We start from the raw sequence: 17,452 nt of genomic DNA, 5'->3' as shown, positions 1-17,452 counted from the left end.
GGTGTCCTTGGATTGACTGGGAAAAAAGAATTCAAATACTCATACTGAAGAGAAACTAACAGCAAGATATGTGGTCAAATAGCTACACTACTGTACCTATTTGACATTTTTAACTGATTGCTGCGGGAAAGGAAGACAGAAGCCAATGATAAAAGTAACCAGAATACAAAGATCGAGTTTAAAAATTGGCCAGTAACTTCCCCTGGTAATATTTGCATTTTTATTTATTAAAAAGATTCATATTTTAGTAGGATGCCCTCCACACGTATACGATGTTGTTAACTACTTTAGAGAAAGGCGAAGTAAGGATGGACTCTATTTTGTATGCCAAAATATTTTCAGGGAACTGATAGCTGTAAATTTCACTCAAATTTCGAGCCTAAGGAAATAGGACCACTTCCTCAGAATGAACCACACATTCTCGAGGCGACAGGATTGAAGTGTTCATAATTTTACCTAGTTTACAACTGTCCGATGAACAACTTCCCCCAGATACACCACTAGTTAGTACCACTGCAAACAAAACTAAATTCCACCAAATGCTACTAGACCTGGTGGGATGGATAGCTGCTAATTTGCTCCCTTGGAGAAAACATTTTCTCTTTATAAGCAATAATATTATTGGAATAAAAAGCAATACTAAATGTGTGTAAAAGGCCTGTCATGCAGTAAATGGAGGCTATCCGTAGTAGCTATGGTAAGAATAGTAGTGACAATAAACTCTTCCCTCCAAAGCAGAACGCTTACCACCACAGCAGATGTAAATTTTTTTAAATTAATTAATTAATTAATTTATTTTTGGCTGCGTTGGGTCTTCGTTGCTGCGCGCGGGCTTTCTCTAGTTGCGGCGAGCGGGGGCTACTCTTTGTTGCAGTGAGCGGGCTTCTCAATGCGATGGCTTCTCTTGTTGCAAAGCACAGGCTCTAGGGCTCACGGGCTTCAGTAGTTGTGGTGCAAGGGCTCAGTAGTTGTGGCTTGCGGGCTCCAGAGTGCAGGCTCAGTAGTTGTGGCACACGGGCTTAGTTGCTCCGCGGCATGTGGGATCTTCCCAGACCAGGGCTCAAACCCGTGTCCCCTGCATTGGCAGGCGGATTCTTAACCACTGCGCCACCAGGGAAGCCCCCAAGCAGATGTAAATTTAAACAATTAACATCACATGAGAAATATGTAGCTCAGGGCTTGGCCCAACATGGCAGATTATTCCTGGAGCCAAGAGGAAGTAAAATTCAGCAGCAATCCACTGTGCTATTCAGGGAGGTCCAGCTCAGCCTGTGCAGAACTCTGATGGCCAAATTCAGCTCAGCAGGGGAAACAGAAAGATGGAAAAGATGGAAGGAGAAAAGAAGAAGGGAGTGGAGGCAGGAGCTGGCTAGGGCAGAGCTGGAAGTCCTTACCTAGTGTCTCTAGCATCCAAAACAATGCTGGGGACCAAGTACAATTCAGTCATTGTGTGTTGGGCCATAATGAACTTAAGTGGAAAGGGCTGGGTCAAGAGAGTATCAGAAAATGAAACATGGGCTGGAAATGGAAGAAAAAGGTCCAGGAAGCTGCCAGTAAGTCCCAGCGGAAGTATGTTAACCCGAGAGTGCATGCTTTTCACAGAGTATGCCAATACACATCTTGAAAGAATGAGTATATAAACCATGATGATCACATACTTATAGAGATGTTCACATACTCATAGCTCACTTATTTTCAAAATGAATTATGGAGCAACTAATGTTAACAATGCATGTAGCGTGACAACCCCATTAATAAAGTACAATGATATATGTCATCTATTTACAATGGACAGGATCTGTCCAAGGCAGAGAGACAATCTTGCAGAAGGTTTGATAGGGAATTTTAAGAAGCAACATATTTCATTCAAAAACAGAAAAAGTTTTATTTTGAGTTGATAGACAAATAAAGAAAGTAAGAGCAAGGAATTTTAAAGCGGGGAACAGTCTTGGAGGATAAATTCCGAGCAGTTCAGTGTACAGCTGAGGAAACTGAACTGAGATTTACGCTTGGTATGGTCCCTCTGCTCATTAGTGGAAGGGTGGGGATGACAGCCAATCTCTTCATGTCTGGTTGGTGCTCTGCCCTATTGTCTATACATAAAAACTTCATTGGGTTAAAAAAAAAAAAATCATGGAGGGTTTTAACTAAATCGCTGTAACTCAAGGTAGGTAATTTTTTTAAACAAATGTAACTGTTTTGTAGGCTTTGAAATCAAACTTTGCCTTGTTATATCCTAAGTGGCAAGATAATTTGCAAGTGGGTCGTTTCCGCAAACAGACCTTTCCATACACATCGAAGGAGTTTAAGACGCCAGGTGGCCCTGGGTGTGTTTAATCCCTGCACCATCCGTCCCCACTCTAGGCCCACTAACCTACTAGTGCGTATCTCCGTAGGATGAGCCATCATCCTCCTTCCTAGCAATATACATGGATTTAACATCTTTCCATGGAATTTCTTGGGCATGTCTCTCAACTCCTATTTCAGGGAAACAAAATCTGTGTTGGCAATGGATGTCACTGGGTCTTTCTGCTGTTACTGACATCAAGATAATCGATGCATATTTTAACAACTGGTAAGCATTCAGTAAAACTAAGAGAGAAGTCTGATATCTTGAAGCAGTCTAAGTTTAAATCACTGGGGAAATATAAGTGAGATCGGTGACAGATAGTTCTGAATCTTGATTAAAAAGTGAATTTTCTAAGGAAGTCCCTCTATGCCATCATCTCCAGATTACGGCTCTAATAATGATGGACCTAAGGGGAGTATCAGAAGAGGTGACCTGACTTTCTGGACTTTCTCTGCTTTTGCAATAATGTTAATAACATCTCATAAACAGGGATAAAAACAGCAGCCAGAAAACCGTATCTATTGACCCAGGAAATATTCTTAGCTCTCAGCTATATGAAACCAGCTTGCTTCTAAGCATATTTAAATTTTACTCAGGAAAATAAGATGCTTTGGAGACACTCTCTCGGAAACTCGCCTAGTGATTTCTTTTAACCAGGAGCCTGGCATCCTGGGAATCTTGTCGGGCTTCTACAAGAAACTTTGTCTTTAAAATAAAAACCATTTATTTTGTTCTGAGCTGCAACAGAACAGTAGCTTCAAAGAGAATTGAATCAATGTGTGACATTTATCTTTAGAGCAAATGGACATGATCTTCTGTCTATCGTGTCCCCTTTCAGAGGAGCAGTGTCACATGTGCCGGGGCGCAGGGTCACATGAAAGAAACCTCCTCCTCCAGTGTCACCTCTCCTTGCAGGGGGAAAGGCTATCGAGTGGTGGACTCTTTAAGGAATTAAATACACCATGCCCTGGCAACAACCGAATCCTGTTCAAAAAAGACAAATAAGGGCAGACCTAAAAGACACTTTCTTTTTTTCATGGTTTGGACTTCCCTTGACCTAAAGAAGGTCAAAGAAATGCTAGTGTCTAAATGACTCAAGACAGGACCGGCTTTTCTAGCACATCTCCCTTTGTAACTCCAGAATCAACTTTATGTGCCCTTTCTGCAACATTTTGAGAAACAGCTTTAAAATGTAAAGCCCCACTTGAAATCGGAATGGTGTGTAACTTATTTCTGTGGTTATTATTTGTTTGTTTAAGTAGTAGGCAACAGAAACCCTTTCCCTGCTGTGAGAAGTCGGTCCACCTACCTATTTTGAATTAAACTAAGATTTCTTTCTAAAGTAAAGGAAAAAAATAATCATGAGAACTGTTTAGAAGCATGGGTGACAGCTCTCACTGCATTCCCATAATGCTTTTTAGGTAAAGTCAAGTCACATCCAAATCCAGCCCCCAGGTGGCCCTGAAACCAACAGTACCGTGTGGAGAAAGGGAGAGGAGGCGGCAGACAGAGAAGACCCACCTTCCCTTCCACTCCTCAGATTCAAAAACCAGTGATTCAAGTGACCCCAGCCAAATTATCTCTCCATGGTACAAAGTAAATAACAAAATCAGATATTCTATCAACTTCTTAACGAATAATCCAGTTAGGATGCTGGGAGGCGATGACAATCACTTTAAGTGAAAAGTGCACAGAGGCACCCCCTCTCCTATTTCCAGTCCATGCAATAAGGAACAGAACTTGTCCACCAACCTAAATGTCCATCAACTGATGAATGGATAAAGAAGATGTGGTGTATGTATATATATATATATATATATATATATACACACACACACACACACACACACATACATACACACACACACACACACACACACACAATGGAATATTACTCAGCCGTTAAAAAGAACAAAATAATGCCATTGGCAGCAACACGGGTGGACCTAGAGATTATCATACTAGGTAAAGAAAGTCAGACAGAAAGACAAGTATCACATGATATCGCTTATATGTGGAATCTAACTTATTTACAAAACAAATAGACTCACAGACATAGAAAACAAACTTATGGTTACCAAAGGGGAAAGGAATGGAAGGATTAATTAGGAGTAAAGGATTTATAGATACACATCACTATATATAAAATAGATAAACGACAGGGATTTACTGTATAGCACAGGGAACTATATTCAACTTCTTGTAATAACCTATAATGGAAAAGAATCTGAAGCTGTACACCTGAAACTAACACAATATTGTAAAGCAACTATGGTTTAATAAATAAAAGTTTTAAAGAAACATAACTTGAATTTAGGATGCACCCACATGGACACACAGGGGATCATTTCAAGAGCCCTCGTGTTTCTCTTTGCAGCGATCTTTTCTCTTGCGTGAGTTTTACAAAATGAATGTTTTGTTTGTTTTGTTTTTTAATGCAATCACTCAGTCAATGGAGCCACTTTGCCAAGTCTTGGACTGTGAACAGAGGCATGTGGAAAACAGGGGACACAGGTCCCTGTCCATCAGCAAGAGGGGTGGCAGAGCCCCATTCTGAGAAGTTCTTTTCCCTCCTCTTTCAGTTGGAACATGTTCATTGATTCAAATATTAAGTGTTTCAGCAACAGAATAAATTCAGTAAAGAAAAAAGAAAAAATCAATTTCGTATAGATCTCCATATTCAATTCCGCTGAGAAGCCTGTGGAGGTATGGGCATGGATTAAGTGCATTTAAACCAAAAAGGGAGCACATCTCATCCCTAGAGTGTAGATCCTACAACGAAACAGGAAAACAGTCTATCGCCCACCCTGGAAGCTCATGACCTTTCTTCCATCTTCACGTGCATCTAATCACTTGAGTGAAAAGTTCACACTTCATAACTATTGCTGGTTACACCCAAGACACTTGAAAATGACAAAGCCATTAGAGTCTGCCGTCAGGAGACAGTTTTATCAGTTCCCTCTTTCCAAGCCTTTAGCCAACTAAAGTTTATTACTAAATTTGTGTAAGCTTTTCCTAGTAACTAATGTCCAGGTGAATTTACAGGAGAAACATCATTAATGCAGTTATTTCATAACCAGATGGAGAATACTTATAAAGTGACATTTTACACAGATAGCCATACCTCTCTTTCTGCTGCTACCCCTAAATGAAATTTCTATAAACCAGGAGTGATTTATTCCCTTGCAAAATTACCCCACTCCCTCTGCTTGTCCGCCTTTTCCTAATTTTAGCCATTTTTCTCTCTATTTCCCCAGATGGCGAGTGAGAAGTGAAGAGTAGGGAAACTCAGAATTGATCAACATTCCAGGATTTTACTGACACTTCAGAAACCCTGGACTGAGCAGTTTGGATCACTTAAAGAGTCATAAAAGTTCCACATATCCATTTGCCTAGTTCTGTTCTGCTGTTTACACAAGTTTTCCAGTAATTATAATGAGTGCATATAGCTCACTCAGCAATTTAAATGGAAATTTGTCATAAATGCATCAAACTGATGTTAGCTGTGATTGTTCAGTCAATTATTTGCCATTCTAAGCCCCTGTCATCAACATGGCTGCAAATAATCAAAAGTTGGCTAGACGCACACAATGGCAGCGTTTCTACTGATGAGGACACACATGGCCCACTTCCTGTTCCAGTCTGGCAGGATATCCTCAAGAGACATCCGAAACTCCATATATCCATCTCTGGGGCCCTGTACTTACCATGGGCATAATTTAGAAACAAAGCAGTACAAGAAATGATGTTTCCACTGTGAGGACTCAAGTGACTAAGTTTCTCCCTCAGATGAATAACTGTGAATGTCAAGGCTCTATAAAACGGCCACTTCTCCTTTGGAAAGACCGTCTCCACAAGAAAAACCCATGATTCACATTTTCCACATGGACATTCCTTCAGAATCTGATTGGACTGGAATAAAATAAAGCATTTGCAGGAAATGCTTTGATTACATCTGAATGACAATACTCTTTAGAGTTCTTGTGTGACAAGATATTATGGAAGAACACGATAAGTAAAGGCTTACATTCCATGAAAAATAAATATAAATACTAACATGAAAGTATACAGTGTGGTAAATTAGGGCAGAATAGCTACTGATGATACAAAAGTCCATTTGTCATGGAGGCAGTAGGACGGTAAGCTCTCTCTTGTCAACTGTTTCAAAAGCAGTGAGTTTTTCTTCTCCCCTCTGTCAGGGATGCCATGCACTCCATGACAAAGGTGCTTTGATCTTCCCTTATTAAATATATCTTGTGTGGACCTAGCCTGAACTTGGTAAGAAAAAAAAAAAAAATCATTTCTATGCAACGGAGGAGTACCGTATGTCTCTAAGATTATTCATTACCTTTCAAAACTAAAGCTATTGGTGAAGTTTTTTGTGTCACACATACATGAAAGAACCCCCTAGGCTGCTTACTTAAAGTATTCCTGCTTTTTTCTTCCTGCCTCAGATCCGATGGGGAACCCAAGTGAAGAAGTCAATGAATTAGACGTTGCAACTGACAGGTAAAAAAAAAAAAAGACTTACAAGATGATGGAAATGAAAGCATCCATACCTGAGTTGGAGGGTTTAGACACTCTTCCCTTAGGAACTGGGAGTAACAATAATTCCAAGGATTGTGGCGGAGGTGGCGGCGGGGTCACTTTGTCTTGCTTCTTCTCTGAAGGCGGTGGCGGGAGAGGGTCCTCAGGCACCAGTGATGATTTCTCAGCCAGAAGGGTCCCGGCAGCCCTTGCTGCGACCTCTTTCAGAAGGGCCGCCGAGGAGGTCATGGAAGCCAGGGAAAGGAAAGAGCTGGCCGGGGGCGGGTGTTCCTGGCCAGGAGTCAAGCTTCTCTCGCTGACTTTCTTGGATAAAGCTGCCAAGGTGGAGCTGGCAGACTGGGAGCTGAAAGGGGAGGAAAAGGACTCAAATCGCATGGTCTCCTCCGTCCTGGTCAGCGATTTGTCCTGCAGGACAGCATTGGCTGCAGCTTTCAGTTTGAGGATGGCTGAATCCGGGGACAAGCCGCAGGTGGTGGTTGAGTTTGGCAACCACTTACCTTGATTCCATATGAAACGGTTACTTGGAGTGTATTGGTCATTCTGTTCCTGCTTCTCTGCCAACTTCCTGGCCAGCACGCTGAGCTGTTGGGCATGGTGGGACGGTGGGGAAAAGGAGAGATTCGAGCCGACGTTGACAGGGGACTCCACCCTGCCGTTGGCCGTGGCCGTGGCATCGAGTTTGAGGGACCCGGCCTCTAGCAGCCGCCTCAAGTTGCTGCTCAAGGGCTTGGTGGAGCCCGCGGGATCGTCATCACACAAAGAAGACACGCCGGGGGAGAGGTGATCCGGACACTGCAGTGGGTCTCGCAGGACCTCACCGTCAAGGGCCACCAGCTCCAACGTGTGACTGCTGGGGGTCCCGCTTCCCAAGGAGGTGTCGGGGGAAGTGGACTGCTCCTGGATCCGGTCCTCCAGGGACAGCTTATAGTTCTCCTGGACTTCTCCATAGGATGCTTCCGACGGCGTCTCTGAAGAGTTCCCATACCAGTGTTCTCCTTCACTGAGTTCTCCCTCCGCCTCGTCCTGCCTACTAATATCTGGGGGAATTAAGAAGATCAGGTTTACTCCCAAAGCGAGCAACAAGCAGCCTGAAGACACTCACACGGAGCCGTGGACATGCTTCCTCTGCCCTTCCACCCACGAACCACACGAAAGACAGACACAATTTTAGAGCACGTCAGGTGCTGGGTCAGACCACCTCGGCCTAAGCCTGAAAGGATGCTGAACAGGCCAAGGTAAAAACACACCCACCTTCTACATGTGTTCATCGTTCTCATAATTATTCCAGATAAAGTGAAACGGAAAAGGAGGAAAGAGAAAAATGGATCTGGTAAAGAAGAAACCGCTACTTTCAATGATGGGGGAAATGGGAAGAAGCTTGTACCCTGGTGAAAAATCCCAGCATGACATCTTTAGGATTGCGTGGGAATGAAAGAGGCAGACTGGCAGAAGGAGAAACACAGTGTGATGAGACCCAAGGCAGTGGGAAGCCGCTTCTCCACTTTCTAACTACGAATCACTTAGCTGGCTTGATACAGTAAAATGCAATTAACTTTAAGTTGATCAAATCATGTAAATAAAAACCTGCCTATTAGCTATTATACCAACTTCACATAGTTGTTCTGAAGCCTCCATCATAATAAACATGTGACCATGTTTTGAAAACAGTCAAGTACTATATAAAGATGAGATCTCATTAGCAAACACTATTCACATTCCTGATTTCTTAAAAGGGACAATCTCGCCCTGATTTCTTAAAGGGACAACGCATGCTGCTTGTTTGAGATTCCAACCCCCGACTCGCCTGCCCTCTCAACATGGACAGTGATTAGTAATTTGTTCCCTCACTCCACCCAGAGTCCCCTTTCGTTATTCTTCTATCCATTAGTTTATCTGTCCACCCTTACTGCTCTCACTGGCCCCCGGCACCGGTTACTTGGGACTCTTCGCCGTTCCAGGAGCACAGGTGAGCTCTGCCACTTTTCTGCCTTTGCTCAAAATATGCCTTTGATCTGGAATGTCTTTCCCCAGAAAACCCGACGGTCCAACTCTGCCCATCCTTCAACAGCCAGCTCAAAGGATTCTTCCTCATGATTCTGCCTAGAACTCTCAGTCAGCATTAGTCTCTCTTTCTCATTCATTCACTCACTCATTCAACAAATAATGAGGGAGTGCCTGCTGCATGTCAGGCGTTGTTCTAGATTGTTCTAGACTGAACAACGTTGAACTAAACAAAGATCCTGCCTTCTTGGAGCTTACATTCCAGTGGAGAAAGACAGATGTTAAACAAAATGAATGAATGAGTAAATCCTACAGTAAGCCAGAGGGTGGTAAGTGTTATGGGAAAAAATACAGAGCAGAACAAGGAGGGTTGGAGGTAAGGGGCAGGAGGTGAGTTGTCGTGTTAAATAAGGTAGTTGGGGTGAGGCTTCACTGAGGCGGTGGTGACATTTGAGCAAAGACTTGAAAGACGCCAGCAGCTGGTCAGGCAGCCATCTCTGGGAGAGGGGCCCAGGCAGAGGGGGTCACTGTAAACGCCCTGACGTGGGAACTTGCCTGGTATGTGCATGGACCAGCAAGGAAGCCAGTGTGGGGAGAGTGGAGTGAGTGAGTGAGTGTCAGAGCAGTAGGACAGAAAGAGAAATAATGAGAGAGAGAGAGACAGAGACAGAGACACAGAGAGAGACAGAGAGAGAGAGAGTGTGTAAGTTATAAAGGAGGGAGGCCATGCCTATCAATCAGTAGGACATTGTAAACAACTGAAAGGTCTTTTGCATCTGGTGCAACTGGGAACCACTGGAGGGGGAGGGGCAGGGCAGTGACATGCTGTGACTCAGGTTTTCAAAGGTTTGTTCTGGCCACAAGTGGAAGAGAGCGCAGGTACAAGGTGGGAACAGGGAGGCCAGCTCAAGGTGATCGCAGGTGGGGAGAAGTAGCCGGATTCTGTGCATATTTTGAATGCAGACCCAACACTCTCATTTTTTAAATATTGGTGTTCTATTACTCTAAATGAACTGTCTGCTACGGACCTATCTTCTAAAAAATTAAGGGGTGCTGTTCCTTGAAGGCGGGGATTTTCTTATTATGTACAGATCCCACCTATGCCTAGCACAATGCCTGGTCCCTAGCAGAGTTCTGTGAGGGTTTAGGGATCGAGGCAAAATGCCCCACTGTGCCAAGCTTTGCTGTATACCATGCTGTTTCCTTTCCCAATAGAAATAGCTGCAACTACAAGCTAATACACTGATCTTCCCCTGCTCTTTAGAGGAGAAATGTCACAAATGACAAATTCTCTTTCACTAAGTTAAAGTTCTGCAACTCCTTCCTGAGATTCCTTATTAAGTTATCAAGAAGATATAAAATATCAAATGGAATTTGCTGGAAAAAAGCAGACAAAATTGAGTTTTCTCTGTTAAGAACAGTCCGGCTCCTTGTGATTTGCCACATTTCCTTCTTCCCATTTGATTTCAACATTTTTCATCTTTCCTGAAAGCGGCGGGACACAGAACGACCCATCTCCCCCACGGCTTCTCGTAGGGACGCTTTTACCAAACACCAAACAGTCAACATCCATTTCAACAACAGGGCTAATTTTACGTTCCCTCGGCAAAGCCCCTGATTAATTTCCGATTTCCGATTTCCGATTAAATACCTCATCCTTCAGAAAAATCACATGGGAACCATCTTATAAATAGTAAGAGAGCTAAAAGATTTAAAATTCACTCCAGTAAGAATCGTTGAAGATCTTGTTCAAGGATCTCTCCTTTGATCTTTATTAACGCTCACTATATGAACTAACATAGGAAAATGTATGTTTCAAAAGGCAATACTTGTAGATTACGTTTTTTGTCAAACTAGAGTAGCTCCAGATAGTCAAGACTGGTCTAGAACTTTGTAGTATGAGGCAATTAACAAGGTACAGAAAATCGGGGTTTTGAGAACCACAAAGAATTACAACCACATCCGTGTCCAGTCTTGTCATTTTACTGAGACTATTAAATACTGTAAAGGTTACCTGGTTGCATCAAAGGCACACAGCTAACCTACTGCTAACACTGGAACCCAAAACCCAAATCTCTCAACACCCAGCCCAAGGCTCCTTTTCAAAGCCCTCTGAATAGCAACTTCTAGAAAGCTCTGAGCAGCTGTCCTCCCACCCCCAGCCAGCTATCCTTCCACCCTCTGGAGACAGAAATCAGCAAGAGAATTCTCAGTGATAAGGACTGTATTTACTCTTTATTTTAAGATAAACCATTAAGAGGTAAATATCCATTATTCCTATACTCTGATCTCTCCATTCCCTCTCTGCCTCTGCTCTGTTGCTGTCGTCAAAAATTGATCTCGAACGCCTGAAGAATTCAACACATCTATTGGCAAAGCCCCAAAGGCAAAGTTTAATTTCCTGCCCCCTCCAGACCCTAACTGAGTAAGGATATTCCCCCTCCAAATGTTCTGAAGCCGGTGAGTGGGTCAAAAACTAAAGAATTCAGGCTCTAATCCCATCAAGCAGTGATAAGGAGATCCAAACGTTCAAGAGTGTTAAAAAAACAACAACAAGGACTTACTGTATAGCACAGGGAACTCTGCTCAATGTTATGTGGCAGCCTGGATGGGAGGGGAGTCTGGGGGAGAATGGATACATGTATATGTATGGCTGAGTCGCTTTGCTGTGCACCTGAAACTATCACAGCATTGTTAATCAGCTTTACTCCAACATAAAATAAAAAGTAAAAAAAAAAAAAAAAGAGTGATACAAACAGTTGATATCCACTTTTAAAGCAACTTCCTCAACCTCACCAAAACACAGCCCAGAAAAAGCAAACAATCAAACAAAGCATTTCTTAAACAGACCAATTTATGTCCTTTAAAACCCCGGGATATTTCTTAACCATCCATTTCTCCCTGCTTTGCAGACACGCTCACTGAGATACATACACTCTCTCATGCACTGCAAGGAAACTCGGCTACCTAAAGAATATTTTAAAACTCGTAATATTCTATTAATCACTTTTCCAAAAATGCTGCTCCTGAAATCGAGGTTATTCAAGTAATAAACCAGCAAACAATTGTAAGGCATGACCTAGAAGGAACCAGACCAGAGACCCGAGGAGAAACATCTCCGAAATTATTCTGTCATCACCTGAGTTCAAGCAAAAGGTGGGAGATGCACGCAGAGAAATGAATGCAAGAGAAGTTGGGACCTGCAGAGGTTTAGAGAAAAATCCTGACAGGCTTCGATAAATAGGCTTTCAGTTCATAAAACGGCGGCAACAAAGATTTTTCTTCCACAAATATTAATTTTGTTTCCCTTCTTCTGGGCTGTTGTTCTATTTTCAGTTTCATTCTCCCTGGTCCAGTTGCGGGGAGCTCCGCTTCAGCGGGGTCTGCACGGCCACCCCCCAGCCCCCACCACCCACCCCCCGCCCCAAGCCTTTCACACCGCATGATGAGAAAAGGTTCTGTCGCTGGGATGCTCCAATAGCATTCCTGCAATCTAGGGGATTAATCTGCCGGACATCACGAACTTCAGAACAAGTGAGGCTTGACTTTTGACGCTCTTTCCCAACCTGAGGCTCCCCCCATGCACACACCCCATCCCCCAGCCCCAGCCGGAGCTGCGAGGCTGTTCTGTTTCCTGGTCTGTCACCAGCAGGGAACAGTGGCACGTAATCACAGGGCAGTGTACAGGCCACTCTCCTGCAGACGCTCCCCGCACATCCAGCCTCCACCGTGGATCTCACAGCTCTCCTGACTGAGGCTCCTGGGGAAGCCTCCGAACTGCCCGTGTAAATAACTCCCTCCTAGATCCATTATTTTTAACCTCCAGAACAGGAAGCTATTTCCATTGCTATGTCTCTGACAGCCAGGTTCACACTCATTCCTGTCAATTTTACACAACAGTCTGTTTTGGTGTTCTTCCCTTTAAATCAGAAACTCGAAGAATTAAGAATAGAAACGGTGCAATTACAGAATGAGATTATGCTGAATACATTTTGTTTCCATGTGGCAAATACTTCTCCTTTGGGGAAAACAAAACCAAATTTCACTACCTAACACATTTATTTACAATTCAGTCCTCAAGCTGAGAAACTGGGGAACTTGAGAGCCACAACTCTCGCTGCATTTTTTTCAACTCACTTCCCTTTCAGTTGACAATTTTAATCAGACGCATTTAATTGGACTGATAGTCAACTCAGAAGGTCCTCATTCAGAAAGATCGGTAGGAGAGAGAAAAAAATATATAAGGAGTCGCCTATTAATTTTCACGCCTTTTGGCTGAGGTGAAAGCAAAGTGGAGATGGAAGCCGAAAAGCCTCACTTCTAAATCTACCCACAAACCATTCCCACCAGTCGGTCCACATGAATCTCACCAGCAGGTATTGAAGAGAACGAGGATTAAGCTCTCAGGACTCGCCTGGATGGAGCTGACTCATGGTCAGTCCTCTGGCAGCCAACACCCTCTTCTTGTGACCACAGGTGTGTTCACCTGGTCCCTGACCTTCTGGTTCATTTTCATCTACAAATCTTCCATGTTTTCACTTTCCACCAGGCCACACATCACTATCACTATTATCAGTTATACCTGGAATACAAACCTTAAACCATACAACTGACTTTTCCTTGTAACTGTATACAAAAGCAGTTTGCAAAGTTTATGGAGCCGTGTACAAAAGTTATTAATAAAACCAATGCTGATAATTGGTTTAATTCAACATTTACTGAGCATTTACCATGTTCAGGGAACTGTTCTCTGCAACAGGGCGCCTCGAATTTCTAGGCGAACAGTTTGTAATCAACAGGGAAGCCAGGAATGCACAATCCTATGAAACACAATGACTAGTACCATCAAGCAAGAGTCGTGTGTGCGTAAGAGAGCAAATCATTCCAATTGCGCAGGTGGCTTTGGAAACGGACCTCAGAGGATGAAAAGGATTTCAACAGACGATGCTGGAAATTCACTCATAAGAGGGCCCACTCCTCTGCCAGCTATCAAACAGGAAACGGCCCAGTTGTGGAGTAAGCTAATATTCTGGTGACCAACGTTAGATAAACTCACCTAAGGAAAATGTTTCCAGATTCTTCACATTTTAAAAACTCACCGTCTATTGATTTGATAAGGGCAGATTTGACCAACTGCCTTACCCTACTCACTACTTTGGGGTTTTTTTGTTTTATTTATTTATTTACTTACTTACTTGTTTATTCATTTTTGGCTGCATTGGGTCTTCGTTGCCAGATGTGGGTTTTCTCTAGCTGTGGCAAGCGGGGGCTACTCTTTGCGGCGCACTGGCTTCTCACTGTGGTGGCTTCTCTCGCTGCGGAGCACGGGCTCTAGAGCGCAGGCTCAGTAGCTGTGGCTCACAGGCTCTAGAGCGCAGGCTCAGTAGCTGTGGCTCGTGGGCTCTAGAGCGCAGGCTCAGTAGCTGTGGCGCACCAGCTTGGTCGCTCGGCAGCATGTGGGATCTTCCCGGACCAGGGATCGAACCCGAGTCCCCTGCGTTGGCAGGCGGATTCTTAACCACTGCACCACCAGGGAAGTCCCCACTACTTTTGAAATCAAACTGTTAGGTTGTACATTCCTGGGGCAGGACTGTGATCAAGTCACTTTTGTATTTCCCCTCAAAGCCCTGCCCATAGTAGGGGTAGGTAGTAGGGCTTCTCTGGTTGTAAATGACAACCGGGACTGCAGGAAGCCATAGGTAATCTTCTTGGTCCCTACATCACGGAGAGGGACACAATGTTGCTAGCACCAGAGAGGGTGTGGAAACGAGAGGGAGGGCTCCCTCTCATTGGCCTCTAGTCTCTTCTCAGAGATTGACATCCTCCTCTCGGGCCACCTTTCCCAGGAGGCTAAAACCCTGGCCGCGCAGGTTCTGGGTTCTCACTCTCAATGACGTACCATGGGAGAAAGGTCTTTCCTCCTCTGATTGACTGCTGCAGGTCATGTGCCACTCCCTGGACCTATCGCTGAAGCTAGAGGGCAGGCTTAACAATGGCTCAGTGTGGGTCACAGAAGAAACGAGAGGAAAGAGGCACCAGGAGGACAAAAGCAGTGACCTCTCTAATGTTTCATAAAGGTTTAGTATGCTGCACGTCAGGCGGTTTGGAACCCGTTTTGTGATTCTGAGCATAAACTATATCCTCCTTTAGGCCGATTTACATGCCAATTTTTCAGTTGTCCTTTTGTAGCCTGAAAGCCTCAGCACATCCCCCCACACCGGTTCTGCCCTCAACGAAGAGATCTTTCAGGGGTTCGGGGCTCCAAGTCCACAGTCTGAGTGACAGGCATGGACAGGTAATCGGCTCTGCAGGGCCAAGCCGCGGAGACCGTAGTTACAGGACACCGATGCCCGGGGGCACTCATCCGCTGTCAGCATGGCCAAGAATAAAATGTAAGAATTGCTAGTTATTTTAAACTGCCAGGGTGGAGAAGACAACCAGATCCCTGTCACCAGTCCAGCTGAGGAAAAGGTGACGTGAGGGCATGGGGAAGTGAGAGGAAGTCTGGAGAGGATAAGCGTCCGCAGACTGAGATAGCAGAGCAGCCTCCTGGGTCAAAATGAGCATTTTGCCCACAGCCGTGTTTGCAAATTGTTGTTGGAAATGTCCACGAGGAAAACAAAGGTATCACAAATTAACACATCGCTCCTTATCTTCAGAGTGAGTTCCAAACAGTATCTAAGCCAGTTTCAATATTCTCATATAAAGTGGCCAGGTCTTCCAGTGACCGAGGAACTACCCAATCTCCTCCATCAAACTGCTCATCTCAACGTGAATGGCAACTACTCCATCCCTGCTGCTGCTTAGACCAAAACGCCACAGCCAGTCTCCTCTATCCTCTTTCTCTCACCACCACCTCCCGTCTAATTCATTTGTGGATTCTCTTGGTTCTACTTTCAACATACATCCCAAATTTTGCCACTTTTCACCATTACTACAACTCCCACCCTCGTATACAGCACTGCACCCTTTGCCTGGACTATGGAAGTAGCCTTTTTTTTTCTTTATACGTCTTTATTGGAGTATAATTGCTTTACAATGTGGTGTTAGTTTTTGCTGTATAACAAAGTGAATCAGCTATAGATATACATATATCCCCATATCCCCTCCCTCTTGCGTCTCTCTCCCACCCTCCCTATCCCACCCCTCTAGGTGGTCACAAAGCACCGAGCTGATCTCCCCGTGCTATGCAGCAGCTTCCCACCAGCCATCCATTTTACATTTGGTAGTGTATGTATGTCCATGCTACTCTCTCACTACATCCTAGCCTCCCCTTCCCCCGTGTCCTCAAGTCCATTCTCAACGTCTGCATCTTTATTCCTGCCCTACCACTAGGTTCATCAGTACCATTTTTCTAGATTCCATAGATATGCTTTAGCATTCAGTATTTGTTTTTCTCTTTCTGACTTACTTGACTCTGTAGGACAGACTCTAGGTCCATCTACCTCACTACAAATAACTCAATTTCGTTTCTTTTTATGGCTGAGTAATCTTCCATTGTATATATGTGCCACATCTTCTTTACCCATTCGTCTGTCGATGGACATTTAGGTTGCTTCCATGTCCTGGCTATTGTAAATAGAGCTGCAATAAACATTGTGGTACATGACTCTTTTTGAATTATGGTTTTCTCAGGGTATATGCCCAGTAGAGGGATTGCTGGGTCGAATGGTAGTTCTACTTTTAGTTTTTTAAGGAACCTCCATACTGTTCCTGTTCTCCATAGTGGCTGTATCAATTTACATTCCCACCAGCAGTGTAGGAGGGTTCCCTCTTCTCCACACCCTCTCCAGCATTTATTGTTTGTAGATTTTTTGATGATGGCCATTCTGACTGGTGTGAGGTGATACCTCATTGTAGTTTTGATTTGCATTTCTCTAATGATAGTGATATTGAGCATTTTTTCATGTGTTTGTTGGCAATCTGTATATCTTCTTTGGAGAAATGTCTATTTAGGTCTTCCTCCCATTTTTGGATTGAGTTGTTTGTTTTTTTGATACTGAGCTGCATGAGCTGCTTGTATATTTTGGAGATTGGCAGTAGCCTTCTGACTGGTTGCCTTACTTCCAATTCTTGCCCCACTATTCTTAGCCATCAGCCAGAGTTAAGCTTTTAAAAATATCTCCAATTCCACTACTCCATCCACAAAGCCTCCACAATGGCCTCTCACATTTCTCAGAATAAAATCCAAAACCCTTACCTTGACCTCAAGGCCCTACATAATCTGTATCCCTCTGGCTTCATTTGCCAGCACTCTGCCTTGTTAATAAAGTAGGCTCCTGCCTCAGGGCCTTTGCACTTGCTATTCTCTTTGCCTGAAAGCCTTTTCCCCCCAAAAGAGCCACATGGATGATTCCCTTACTTCCTCAGGTCTCCCCTCAAACATAACTGTTTATTAGAATAGAAGCTCCATAAGGGAGAAGGCTTTGTTTTGCTTGCTGCTGTACCCTCAGCACTTAGGATGGTACTCACTGGAGCACATGTTCAAATATTTGCCACATGTATGAATGAGAAAGAAGAACGGGCTTGGGACTTCCCTGGTGGCGCAGTGGT

The 17,452-nt window shown here is 43.9% G+C and overlaps 1 protein-coding gene across 1 annotated transcript in view; it reads right to left on the bottom strand.

The window, feature by feature from the left end:
• The window catches only part of ZNF827 (zinc finger protein 827), a gene marked incomplete at its 3' end in the record, with an annotated part of 177,475 nt that overhangs the window by 132,239 nt on the left and 27,784 nt on the right, over positions 1-17,452 (bottom strand). The window contains exon 2 of the mRNA XM_082837562.1: positions 6,910-7,935. Coding sequence (XP_082693688.1) covers positions 6,910-7,935 — 1,026 coding nt within the window. The remainder of the gene's footprint in view (positions 1-6,909; positions 7,936-17,452) is intronic.

Source organism: Leucopleurus acutus (assembly GCF_964270905.1).
Source record: "Leucopleurus acutus genome assembly, chromosome: 4".
Lineage (NCBI taxonomy): Eukaryota > Metazoa > Chordata > Mammalia > Artiodactyla > Delphinidae > Leucopleurus > Leucopleurus acutus.
The sequence above is the reverse complement of the archived record's forward strand: the minus strand, read 5'-3'. Positions and strand labels throughout refer to the sequence as shown.